This window comes from Rhinichthys klamathensis, unplaced genomic scaffold (genome assembly GCF_029890125.1).
Source record: "Rhinichthys klamathensis goyatoka isolate OS25496 unplaced genomic scaffold, OSU_Roscu_1.1 h1tg000334l_1, whole genome shotgun sequence".
NCBI lineage: Eukaryota > Metazoa > Chordata > Actinopteri > Cypriniformes > Leuciscidae > Rhinichthys > Rhinichthys klamathensis.
The window spans coordinates 50,293-64,059 of NW_026606849.1; the positions used below are offsets into that span (position 1 = coordinate 50,293).

General features: G+C 39.3%; 1 protein-coding gene across 5 annotated transcripts in view; it reads right to left on the minus strand.

Annotated features, from left to right (window-relative positions):
- Positions 1-542: 542 nt before the first annotated feature.
- The window catches only part of LOC130106267 (NACHT, LRR and PYD domains-containing protein 3-like), a 55,599-nt gene continuing 42,374 nt past the window's right edge, over positions 543-13,767 (minus strand). For 2 of the 5 annotated variants that reach the window (XM_056272308.1, XM_056272307.1), the window contains 3 exons: positions 8,760-8,933; positions 1,482-1,655; positions 543-693 (listed from right to left, as the gene is read on the minus strand). In XM_056272308.1, the coding sequence (XP_056128283.1) occupies positions 675-693; positions 1,482-1,655; positions 8,760-8,933 (367 nt within the window). In that variant the 3' untranslated portion in view covers positions 543-674. The remainder of the gene's footprint in view (positions 694-1,481; positions 1,656-8,759; positions 8,934-13,767) is intronic. The other 3 variants (XM_056272309.1, XM_056272310.1, XM_056272311.1) reach the window with 3 other exon arrangements.

The following is a 13,767-nucleotide window of genomic DNA, read 5'->3' on the forward strand; positions in this document are numbered from 1 at the left end:
CACTCAGTAAATGATCAGGCGATCTTTGATTAAAACACAGTTTAGGAGCCGCGACCACAGAAATCGCCACGAGTGTTTCACGAAGCTCATCTTTCGTCTGAACAGCCCAAAATCTTCAGTGTGAACCGGCATTAGATACAATACATCTTTTTGTAGGAGACTTTCAGCTTTGTAAGTTTGTAGATCTTATACATGCACAAACAGCTACATAACACACTAAAGAAAACGTGAAAACGCATCACATGACCCCTTTAATACATTGATACAAATTAAATACAACTACTATTAAAAACTGATGTATAAACTCAAGCTTCCATTGTTTGTTTTCCAAAAGTGAGCTTGAGCTGTTTTTCCCCCTCATAATTATCAAAAATGAATCTTTCATTAGTGTTTGTCTCCCTCTGCTGGTTCGACACAAACTCCAACCTTTTTGAGTTTATACTGTGCGTTTATACAAATAAAATGGTTAATCTATGAATGAGAAACTGTAATTTGCTGCTATGAAATAAAAGGTGTTTCACTGCCGCCTCATCGGGTCTGTCAGAGGATCGTTAAAATCTAAAGAAGTCTTAATTTATAACAGTGAAGTCCCTGTATCTTCAGTCTCTGTTGATTCTGTTGACTGTGAGTCTCTGTAGTGGATCCTTATTCACCATCAGATGATCAGCAGATGATCAGACTGGCATATAATACCTAAAATAAAACACACACACAGTCACATATGCAGTATGAGATATTACGTCTGTCACATCTTTTCATAAGAAAACTAACTAGATAATCTATATCAATTCATTCTCAAACATGATAATATAGCTTCTATCTGATGCTCAAAGTCACTTTACAAAATCAAAAGCACATGAAAGGTCACTTTCACACAACAGCTGATCCAGAACCAGCAGAAATCATCATTACACACTCTAAACAATGCTGGGCTGTTTTAACCCAAATTTGGGTCAAATATGGACACACCCAAATGTTGGGTTAAAAATGTAATTTAACATGTTAACCCAACTTCAACTTTCACTTTCAACTGTACATTTTTTAATTACATTTTTAACCCAACATTTGGGTTTGTCCATATTTGACTCAAATTTGGGTTGAAACAACCCAGCATTTTTTAGAGTGCACTCACTACACATTTAATATCAGTTAATAACAAACAGCCCAAATCTCAGATTATCACACACATAGAGACAGTTAAAGGGGAACTGCTGAAAATTACATTAATATTATTTTCACAATCAGTCACAACAGTATGAGCAGAATTAAACTCATATTAAACACAGATATTGAGTCTTAAATTCAGTTTCTGTTGGTCTGAAATCTAAACTGATGATCTCAGACAAAATATTCACACACACACACACACACACACACACACACACACAGTTACTGAACCTTTACTGTTACTTCAAGTGAGTAAATCAGCCATTTAAACTTTAAATGAAAATATGATGAAAATCATTAAAAACTATTCTTACTCTAGTGTCTCCAGTTTATAATGTGGATCATCCTCCAGATCCTTCAGCCGCTTCACTCCTGAGTCTCCTAGTTCATTCCTAGACAGACTCAGATATCTCAGGTGTGAGGGGTTTGTTCTCAGAGCTGAAGCCAGAGCAACACAACCTTCATCTGTGACTCCACACCTAATCAACCTGTAGAGAACAATGACACACAGTAAGCCTTTATCCAGAGATAAACATAACACTTAAAAAATAAATAACAATGCTGGCAATATGAAATATATACAAATACTCATTAGTTCATGTCGTTAAAATACATCAGTTAGGATTAGGGGATTGAATATACACTCACCTAAAGGATTATTAGGAACACCATACTAATACTGTGTTTGACCCCCTTTCGCCTTCAGAACTGCCTTAAAGGGTCATGAAACCCCCCTCTATCAGCTCAAGTCTAGCTCATAATCTTTTTGAAAAATGCAACTTAAATGGGCGTGGATGGCTGTGAGAAGAAGGGAGGGAGTGGGTGTGGCACGGCAGGGGAGAGGGGAAACTGTCATCAGCCAGCAGTGTTGCCAGATGTACGATAATTATCGTATTTGTACAATAATTTTGACCTCTGTACAATGTACGATCAATAATGAACAATAATCTCAGAGTTTTCAGTCGTTCGTCCAAACACACATCCTACCGCTTCTCTCTCTGACCCCGAATCATTTCGCAGGCTCGCCTGCCTGCACGTACACACACACACACACACACACTCAACACTGTGTCGCCCGGCCCGCACGTCAACAGTCTCCCACATTAAGCATTAGCATACAATTGATATATTATCGAAATATCTAAAATGTTCATAACGACCGCTTATTTAACAAAAGGCAAGTAAAATGACCAGGGTACATTTTAGACACACACTCTGAAGGGATAGAAAAGTCCTCAGGACTTGGTACCGCATTACTCGCAAGACATAACTTGCATTGGTCATCGACAAGGCCGAAATCCACCATTCTCCAATTCTCGAAGCTCTCTCGGGTAAAATGTTTGCGGCACTTGCGTCCCATGATGGTCTCTCTCCTTTACTACGCGATATCACAGTTTGACATGTCTGTGGAAAGATCCACGTGGTGTCATGAATAATTAAGAGACCGTGTCTTCTCATAGGATATAAAAACTCAGTCTCATTAATAATTATGAGAGACCGATGAGTCATCAACGCACTACACTGTGCACTGCCACGTCACAGCCTGCGATGAAGATTTTAAACCCGGAAGACGAAAGTAGCTGGAAAAAACTAAAATTTAACCATTTTCGCCCTACTATTAAATCTAACAGATGCTAACATTGTCTTCAATGTTGTTCAACACACATACCTCTGTTAAAATCTCAGAAAATTTGGTTTAGGGTTTCATGACCCTTTAAAGGAACACTTCACCCATTTGCATTAAGCTTTGTATAGTTAGAAACCCAGTCATATATTATAATGATTGTGGATTTTTCCTTTATTTTTCCCTGAGATGGGAGAAATAAGGATTTAAGTGTTTTACTTCCTGCTTTTTATGACGTAAAAATCGTCATTTTGCGTCATAAAAAGCAGGAAGTCCCATTTCATTGAAAAGTGTAGAGACTACAAACACTAGCTCATCATTTACTCAGGGTGTGGGACCCACTCACGCTACAGACCTATTACAGATCAGTGGGTGGGACTTCACTTGCAGAAACAGAAAGCAATATCCGCCTTGTTTGGAAGCTAAGCTAACAAGCGCTGTGGAGATAGGAAGTTACAACAACGACGGAAGAAACTAAACACGATATGGAAGAAGAGGATTTTGAAATTCTGCTGCTCGAATCCGGTGTTCTTGGCTATCTTTACGAGCCGCAGTATAGTGAAGAGCAGCTGAGGCTGATGGAGGAACAGGAGGCGGCTGCCTGTCGCGGACGAGGAGCCCGGACTGGGTCGAGCTGGGCGGACTGCTGGTGCCTGTGCTCTCGCTGTGCGCTACGGACACAGATAGACTCCGTCTGCTGCAGAGAATTTCAACGATCGCAATTTCTCCTGGACGAAATCTCTGGATCAGACGAGCACACGGACGTTTGTGTTGTGATGTGAACCATCCTAGTTTCGCACCGCATATGTTCTGACTGAACGTCCAGGTATCATGCAATAATTCACCATATAGAAAGAAATACAAACGAGGAGTAATTCACTAATGAGTTTGCCAATGTAACGGGGTTCGTCGTTGTTGTGGGAAGAATGAAGCGGGAACCGGCGAACATTTCAACATTTTAACAGTAAAATAAACAAATACAAAACAAAAATATAAGCCAGCAGCCCCTCACTGCTGGCCACACACAACAGAAACAAAACACAACATAAAATCAGGCCTGTTCCTCTCTCGATCTGCCCTGTCGTCGCTCCTCGTTTTATGCGTCCGCTCCTCGGTGAGAGATGAGAGAGAGACCGGTGCGTCTCACAGGTGTCGTTCATTATCACTCACGCCACCGGCCTCGCGCTGTCCTCTCACGTCCCTCGCCCTCGTCCTGCTCGCCACAGCCAACTAACTAGAAATTTTATGTGAAATGAATTTCTAACTCTGGTGGCAGCTAACGTTAGCCTTGTACACGAGTGATTTATCTGATGTTTGCGCTGTTCTGGAGTAGTGGGAGTGGCTTGCGGAGCTGGGCAATGTGGTGCATTGTGGGAGTTGTTGTCTTTCATACAAATGCGCCCTAAAGTTATTTTCTGTCTTTTCTCGGTCAAGAGGGCACCAAATTCAAAATTTCTTTTACGTTTCGACTACATATATGACCCACTTTCAATAAAGATTAATGTTGAAATGGGTGAAGTGTTCCTTTAATTCTAGGTGGCATTGATTCAACAAGGTGCTGAAAGCATTCTTTAGAAATGTTGGCCCATATTGATAGGATAGCATCTTGCAGTTGATGGAGATTTGTGGGATGCACATCCAGGGCACGAAGCTCCCGTTCCACCACATCCCAAAGATGCTCTATTGGGTTGAGATCTGGTGACTGTGGGTGGGCCATTTTAGTACAGGGAACTCATTGTCATGTTCAAGAAACCAATTTGAAATGATTCGAGCTTTGTGACATGGTGCATTATCCTGCTGGAAGTAGCCATCAGAGGATGGGTACATGGTGGCCATAAAGGGATGGACATGGTCAGAAACAATGCTCAGGTGGGCCGTGGCATTTAAACGATGCCCAATTGGCACTAAGGGGCCTAAAGTGTGCCAAGAAAACATCCCCCACACCATTACACCACCACCACCAGCCTGCACAGTGGTAACAAGGCATGATGGATCCATGTTCTCATTCTGTTTACGCCAAATTCTGACTCTGCCATCTGAATGTCTCAACAGAAATCGAGACTCATCAGACCAGGCAACATTTTTCCAGTCTTCAACTGTCCAATTTTGGTGAGCTCAAAGTTGTGTGTGTTGTGGCTTCATAAATGCTTTGCTGCATACCTCGGTTGTAACGAGTGGTTATTTCAGTCAAAGTTGCTCTTCTATCAGCTTGAATCAGTCGGCCCATTCTCCTCTGACCTCTAGCATCAACAAGGCATTTTCGCCCACAGGACTGCCGCATACTGGATGTTTTTCCCTTTTCACACCATTCTTTGTAAACCCTAGAAATGGTTGTGCGTGAAAATCCCAGTAACTGAGCAGATTGTGAAATACTCAGACCGGCCCGTCTGGCACCAACAACCATGCCACGCTCAAAATTGCTTAAATCACCTTTCTTTCCCATTCTGACATTCAGTTTGGAGTTCAGGAGATTGTCTTGACCTGGACCACACCCCTAAATGCATTGAAGCAACTGCCATGTGATTGGTTGATTAGATAATTGCATTAATGAGAAATTGAACAGGTGTTCCTAATAATCCTTTAGGTGAGTGTATACAGTTTGTACAGTATAAAAATCATTTCGATGGAAAGTCCCCATAAAACATGGAAACCCAACGTGTGTGTGTTTGTGTGTGTGTGTGTGAGAGAGAGAGAGAGAGAGAGAGAGTGTGCTTAATGTATTTTTAAACATTTTAAGGCATGTGTCTGTGTGTGTGTGTGTGTGTGTGTGTGTGTGTGTGTGTGTGTGTGTGTCAGGGGCGCAACTGCACATTTGCTGAGGGGTAAGCAATATCAGTGTTGGCAATTTTCTCATCAGTGATCAGCTTTTCCATACTTAAATCTGCATATTTGTAATATTTACCCCAGGGCGTTACTTACCTTTATAAAGAGGCTGATTTTAATTTTACCTTGTTAAATGTGTGCATCATCTTTCATGTCAAATTCTTACATTTGATCAATAAATTCAGTTGTAATAATAAAACAGGGCTGTTACCAATCAAATTATATAATATCGCAAAATTGCAACTGCAATTAATTGCCTAATGTTATAAGATTAATGTTTTAAATAAATGTTTAAATATACAAGAACAAATTAAATAATACTTTTACACATAAAACTAAACCGCCAGTGGTGGCGGCCGTCTTAAGTGAGTCAGAGAGCCTTATCAGCTGGTATTATTAAAGGTTAAAAATAAATTAAATATAATGCGGTTTTCATTATAATAACAATTATGTAATGACACAAGTAAAAATATAATAAATAGCCTATGTAATATAGTGCACATATTTAGCAAAATACTCCTCTCTATAGCTATTTTTTCTAGTCAACTAATGTGCTGGTCATTAAATGGCTTTCCTGAGGTAAATGTAACGTTCTGTGACATTGTTCTCCTGCAGTTTTATAGACCTCTTTCCGTGGTTGAAAAACACTGATTGATCGATATTATGTATGAGGCATATAACTTTCGGTAAGTTGTACTGTATCTTTATATAAAAAGTAACAGATGATCGATTTACTTGAACTGAGGCGCTACAGCGATCTGTCACGTCACATTTACAAGCGCCAAAATGGTATTTATTGTCTGAATTTCGTAATAAAATGGACAGAACCTGAGAGCGGATATTTTTTTCATATCACAAGTAATCTGCTCTCTCTAGTCTGTCGGTCTCCGTGTCCTCTTTGCTCCGCGATTTTTCTCTGCGTGAGAAACTGGATGTGTGGCGTGAGAGCGAGTGAAAAGTGTCGATTGCGTGAGTCTCAAGCTGAATGCGTGAGAGTTGGCAGCCCTGACTTTTAGAAGGGGATAAATCTTCGGCAGCGTTCCTCCTTCCGCCATGCTTCTTCTCCATATGAGGATTGTTTATTAGGCAAGGCAACTTTATTTATATAGCACATTTCATACACAATGGTAATTCAAAGTGCTTTACATAGGAGGAAATAATTAAAACAGTTTATAATAAAAAATAAAATAAAGTACAGTAAAAACAGTCGGACGAACATTGGCACAGTGCTCATTCAGTAAATGCATAGCTAAACAGATGTGTTTTGAGTCTGGCTTTGAATGTAACTACTGTAGGAGCACATCTGATCTCCTCTGGAAGCTGGTTCCAGCTGCGGCTGGCATAGTAGCTAAAAGCAGACTATCCATGCTTAGAGCGAACCCTTGGTATTTCTAGCTGATGTGATCCTAATGATCTGAGTGATCTGTTTATATTCAGTGAGCATATCTGCAATATATTGAGGTCCTAGCCCATTGAATGATTTATATACCATTAATAATACTTTAAAATCAATCCTAAATGTAACTGGGAGCCAGTGTAGACTTGAGGACTGGTGTGATATGTTCAAATTTTCTGGTTCTGCTCAGGATCCTGGCAGCAGCGTTCTGTATGAGCTGCAACTGTCTTATGGTCTTTTTAGGAAGGCCAGTGAGGAGTCCATTACAATAATCCACCCTGCTGGTGATGAAAGCATGCACAAGTTTCTCTAAGTCTTGACTGGAAACAAAGCATCTACTTCTTGCAATATTTTTCAGATGATAATATGCTGATTTAGTTATTGCTTTGACATGACTACTGAAACTAAGGTCTGACTCTAGAGATACACCAAGATTCCTGACTTGATTTTTAGTTGTTAGACCCCTAGCGTCAAGGTATGCATTCACCTTGAGAACTTCATCTTTGTTTCCAAACGCAATGACTTCAGTTTTGTCTTTGTTTAACTGAAGAAAGTTTTGGCACATCCAACTGTTGACTTCATCAATGCATTGGCACAGGGAGTCAATGGGGCTGTAGTCGTTAGGCGATAGGGCTAAGTAGAGCTGTGTGTCGTCTGCATAGCTGTGGTAAGAGATTCGGTTCTTTCTCATTATTTGGCTCATTGGGAGCATGTACAGGTTGAATAGGAGTGGCGCAAGAATTGAGCCTTGAGGGACTCCGCATGTCATGGATGTCCACTCAGACTTATGGTCTCCTATACTCACATAATAACCTCTCCCTTCTAAGTAGGACCTGAACCATTTTAGGACTATCCCAGAAAGCCCCACCCAGTTTTCAAGCCTGTCAAGAAGTATGTCGTGATCGACAGTGTCAAATGCAGCACTGAGGTCGAGTAGTACCAGCACTGATAATTTGCCTGTATCAGTATTTAAGCGAATATTGTTTATTATCTTTATGAGCGCTGTCTCTGTGCTGTGAAGCGATCGGAAACCAGATTGAAAATTGTCAAAGTATCCATTCAAGCTTAGGAATTTGTTCAGCTGATTGAAGACAACTTTTTCAATGATCTTGCCTATGAAAGGAAGATTTGAGATCGCGGATTTGAGATTTATTAGACTAGAGTGCGCACTGTAGAACAATATCGTGCATATTCATTACCGAGATTTATCGCATTACCGAATACCGGCACATGTCTAATCTCAGGTACTGTTTATGTGCTGTATTTAATGTTAAAAGCGTGTAATGTGACTCTGAATATCATTTAGTGCTCCAGCTTTGTAGCCGTAAAAGCAACAATAGATAATTCACCTTGAAATTAAACAAATGGAAACAAGAACGTTCCAACTGTGAACAAACAAGTGTATTCTTTGACAAAGATTGTTTTAGTAACTCAGTAGCCTATGTATTTGAATAATGTTTAAATGGTGTAATATTTGTGAATTTGATTATGTAGCTACTTATCCAAGTTCTTGCGAGTGCCGTCAGGATTACTCTCTGGTGCCGTGCACTCGCCGCCAGACTCCGCCCACACGCTGTTCTGATTGGCTGTGGGTTTTGATTGATTTGTGGACAGACAAATTATTTGTCGCTGGAATCTTATTGCATCGGGTCTGGTTAGGACAAGGTCTTACGCCAAAGATATATTGTATACACTATCTACATATTAATCCTTATTCACTCCGAGTCTTTATGGTAGAGATGATCTTACCACAGTTTCTCCAGTTTACAGAGAGGATTCTCCAGTACAGCAGAAAACAGCTTCACTCCTGAGTCTCCTAGTTCATTCCAAGACAGACTCAGATCTCTCAGGTGTGAGGGGTTTGATCTCAGAGCTGAAGCCAGAGCAACAAAACCTTCATCTGTCACACCACAACCCTCCAACCTGTGGGGGTTGGACCCGACACACATTAAGCCTTTATCCAGAGATAACCATAACACTTAAAAAATAAATAACATAATAATGTCAATATGAACAAGCAGCCATTACCGGGGCCAAGCGCAAAAGCAAATTGCAGCAATTGCAGACCAACTGCAGCAAGGAGCAATTAAAGACATTTAAAGATGAATTTAGACAAAATGGCTGAAAAATCACATACATTAACTTAAAATATGATTTAATGGATTATCACTTTCGACTAGAGATGCACCGATTGATCGGCTGGTGACCGGAATCGGCCGATTTTCACGTGATTGACCATGACAGGTCATCTGACATATTCCGATTTTATGCCGGTCAAATGCACTCGGGCACCGCATGATTAACATCGCGCAACATCAGGATTACACGTGCACATGAAACGCACATGTAGGAAACCTCGTGAATTACGGCCGTTTCACACCGCAAGCGTGAGCAGCACGTTTTAGTTTTTTTTCGGCGTGCATGTTAATTAATGAGTGCATTCACACCAGGAGCAGGAGCAGCGCATGCGCGTCAAGCAGGAGCGTCGCGTGAGCAGCAGTGAAGCGGGGTTTCAGCGCAGAGTCTATTTTTACTGCGCTGCTCACGCTCAATTTAAGTGAAAGCACAATTTTGTTGGACAAAATAAATTTGATTTCACCCAAAAAGTGCCCAAAATGCACAGAATTTGCATGTCTGGTGTGTTTTAACAAGAACTGGAGTAGGCTATGTCAGAAAAGAAAATGAAGACTCAAAAATATTTATAGAAAATGTACCCATTTAAACTTTTTTTTTGTTATTTCCCAATCGTTTCCCTGCACTTGCTCCACTTGCCCGAGCTTAGCGCTTGTTTAGCCTGGCTGGTCATGTGTCAGATGAGAGAAGAACTGTTTGCGAAATAAAACTTGCCATTGATGTACAAGTGATTGCAATAGGCCTGTGTGTGTTTTGAGAAGTATCTTTATACTGCAAGGCTATATTTAGTTAATTTTTATTTGTAATTTATATATTATTTTATTGCCATTACCTGTTTTCATACAGAAGTTTAGTTTGCTCAATATATTTTAAAAAATAGTTAGATATTGGATATAAAAAGAAAGAAAAGGTTCTTCCATAACACTGCACTTTAGATGTGTGAGAATTTCCCACACCGGGAGTAATTTATATACCGTAGTTCTATTTTATAGCGATTTTCTGTTTCTGAACAGAAAATCGATTTTGTGGGATCTGAAAGACTGGTATGGAGACCAGTGGCTCAATGCATTTTACGCAGAATAAGTGGACTCGGCCTGGACAATGTTTTGTTTTTAAAGGGATAGTTCACTTTGAAATACATTTTTGATATGTTTTAGCTTACCTCAAGGGCATCCAAGATGTAGGTGTCTTTGTGTCCACAGTATTTTCAATTTCAATTTCAGTATTTTTACTGTTTCAACGAACAGTATTTATATCGTTTTTACCTCTTGGAAAGCATCCGGAAGTGATCTCTCGCGCGTGTACTCACTCATATAATTGTTTTCTTTTAGTTTTTTTTGGAATTGTTTTCTTTTACGGCGGTTTAAACATCCCGGATAAGCGCAAATTAGTACCCTTTTAATTAGCCGTCTTACCTACAATCTCTGCTCTGTGTAAACAATGAGTGACGTACACGCGCGATGTTTCACTTCCGGCGCTTTCCGGAAAAGACCGAAGCGCCGGCGCCCTCAGATCACTTGGACGTGGCTGTGTTTACAAGAGGTAAAAACGATATAAATACTGTTGGTTTTCTCACACAAACCGCTCATTTCGTGTCTTAGGCCATCAATCAGTACTTACATTTACGAGTCATTAAATCATGTTTAATTTGGACTTCTCTGTGCATGCTCTTTGAGGTGGTGACCATAGACCTGCATTATATGACTGACAGACAAGAACGGTTTGACCTAAAAATATCAAAATTGAAAATACTGTGGACACAAAGACACCTACATCTTGGATGCCCTTGAGGTAAGCTAAAACATATCAAAAATTAATTTCAAAGTGAACTATCCCTTTAAAAACAAAACATTGTCCAGGCCGATTCCACTTATTCTGCGTAAAATGCATTGAGCCACTGGTCTCCATACCAGTCTTTCAGATCCCAGCATATATTTCAGCACAAACTGAAGACGATAAGCAGCACACCTACTTGCCAAATGCACTAGACCTTGGCCTCCATCCTCTTTAGCCAGAAACAAAACGCTTTGAGGGATCCAATGCAAATTGTCCCAAAAAAAGTTCACAGTTTCTGCTTGAATCTTTGGTCGGAGACCAACGGGAGGGTCAACGCATGCAAGTCTATGCCAGAGGGAAGAAGCCGCAAGATTGTTGATAATGAGTGTGCGACTGTGCGTCCTTTAAAAGACAACTGAGGAAGCAGCCATTTCCATTTTTTCAAACGTCCTGTTACTTTATCTGCCATTCCTTCCCAGTTCTTCTGCATGAAAACTTCATTGCCTAAGAAAACACCAAGATACTTTAACCCATCTTTTTGCCATAATAAGCCTCCTGGTAGAATGGGATTTCCTCCTTCCCATTTTCCAATCAATAAAGCATCACTTTTCCCCCAATTTACAGTTGCTGAAGAAATATCTTTAAAAGCATTAACAACTTCTTGTAATATTTCAACATCATTACTATCATTTACAAAAGCAATAACGTCATCAGCATATGCAGATAAAAAAAAAACAATATTACACTGTGGCACTGTTAGACCCTTTAACTTGTTTCGTAACATAGAAAGCAGTGGTTCTATAGCCAGCACATATAATAGCCCAGACATGGCACAGCCTTGTCTAACCCCTCTCTGTACTGTAAAGGGCGCACACACTACCATTCATTTTGATCACACTCTCAATTTCACAATACATTGTTCTGATCATACCAATAAAACTTGAATTAAACCCAAAAGCTTGCAAAGTATGCCACAGATAATGGTGTTCAACCCGATCAAATGCCTTCTCTTGGTCTAAAGAAATAAGGCCAATATTTATACCAAACAGCTTTGAAACTTCTAAAACATCTCTTATTAGTTATATTATCAAAAATCGATCTATTTGGTACACAATATGTTTGGTCGTAGTGTATCACCTTCCCTATTATTTTACTCAATCTTGTAGCCAAAGTTTTGGACAGGATTTTGTACTCTGAGCACAAGAGAGAAACAGGCCTCCAATTTTTTATATTTTGAAGATCATCTTTTTTGGGCAATAGAGTGATAACTGCCCTTCTGCAACTGAGAGGAAGAAACCCATTAATTAGGCTTTCATCAAACACTAATAAAAGATCTTCTCTTAAAATGGGCCAGAAAGTTTTCTAAAATTCAATGGGTAACCCATCGATCCCGGGGGATTTCCCATTCTCCATACTCATCATTGCTGTGTAAAGCTCTTGCTCTGTCAAAGGTTGTTGCAAACTTTCATTGCTCTCTTCGTCAAGTTTTGGCAGACCTTCAAAAAAACTACCAAGTGTCATCTTTTCATTTATCAAATCAGCTGTATATAATTTTTTATAAAACTGTACAGCAACTTCTCTTATCTCAGAAGTTTTAGTTAGCCCCTGTCCTGTATCAGAGACCAAGGAATGAATTATTCTGCTTTGACTGTTTTTTTTCTCCATACTGAAGAAAAATGTGGACGGTGCATCCATTTGCGTAACTTTCTGGAAACGTGAGCGAACCTGTGCCGCCCTTAATGCCCAACAAGTTTGCAAATAAAGTTTTCTTTGATGTCAGAGCTTCAACATGTTCTTTTTTGCCTGTAGATTCAGACAAACTGTACAAATCAACTATCGCAGTCTCTAAAATATTCAATGATCTAGTTATTTCTCTTGTTACATTAAGAGTGTATTGCTGGCAAAAGTTTTTAATTTTAATTTTCCCGCAATCCCACCATTGCTGTAAAGAGCTATATAAGTGCTTTTGTTGTTTAAAAACATCCCAGAAAAAAGTAAAAGAATCTTTAAAATGTTTATCATCAAGCAAAGATGTATTAAAATGCCAATAGGCACTGCTTGACTTCACATGGCTAACTATAACCGCACTGTGGTTCGAAAAACCTACAGGATTAATTTGACAAGATTTAAAAATATTGAGCTGGTGCTTAAAGCTATAAAACCGATCAAGACGTGCCAAAGACAATGAATTATCTTTACAATGAACCCATGTGTATTTTCTTTTTTTTTTTATGCATCTTTCTCCAAATATCATAGAGATCAAAAGTTTGAATGAGTTGCTTGATAACTCTTTGAGATGCAACATGTGGTTCTAAATGGTTTCGATCTATTTTATCACTCTCGGTACAATTAAAATCTCTGTTAAAATGTAGGCCTTTCAGAGTAGTGTTCACTAAATTTAAAAACAAAACTCTTTCCACTCCACTATTAGGAGCATAAATATTTAAAAAAAACAATTTTCTTTTCAAATTTAACGATAACTTTAAAAAAACGACCTTTTTCAATTTCAACAAATTCATAAGATACTGGAGTCATATTTTTACTAAATAAAATTGCAACACCTCCACTAATAGAGGACTTATGACTAAGAAAAAGTTGTCCTCCCCACTCTCTTTTCCAATCCACCTCATTTCTTTGATCACTGTGCGTTTATTGTATAAACATGACATCAACAGACTTCTGATTTATAAATTCATACAACATCATCCTCTTACGAACATCTCTAGCTCCATTTAAATTGAGAGTTCCAATTTTTAGCTGACTAATAGTTTTATTTAGGTTCAACAAGAAACTAAGATGGGAAAAAACAGAGTGTGCATACGGTCAAAAAAACCAAGCTTAGGGATTT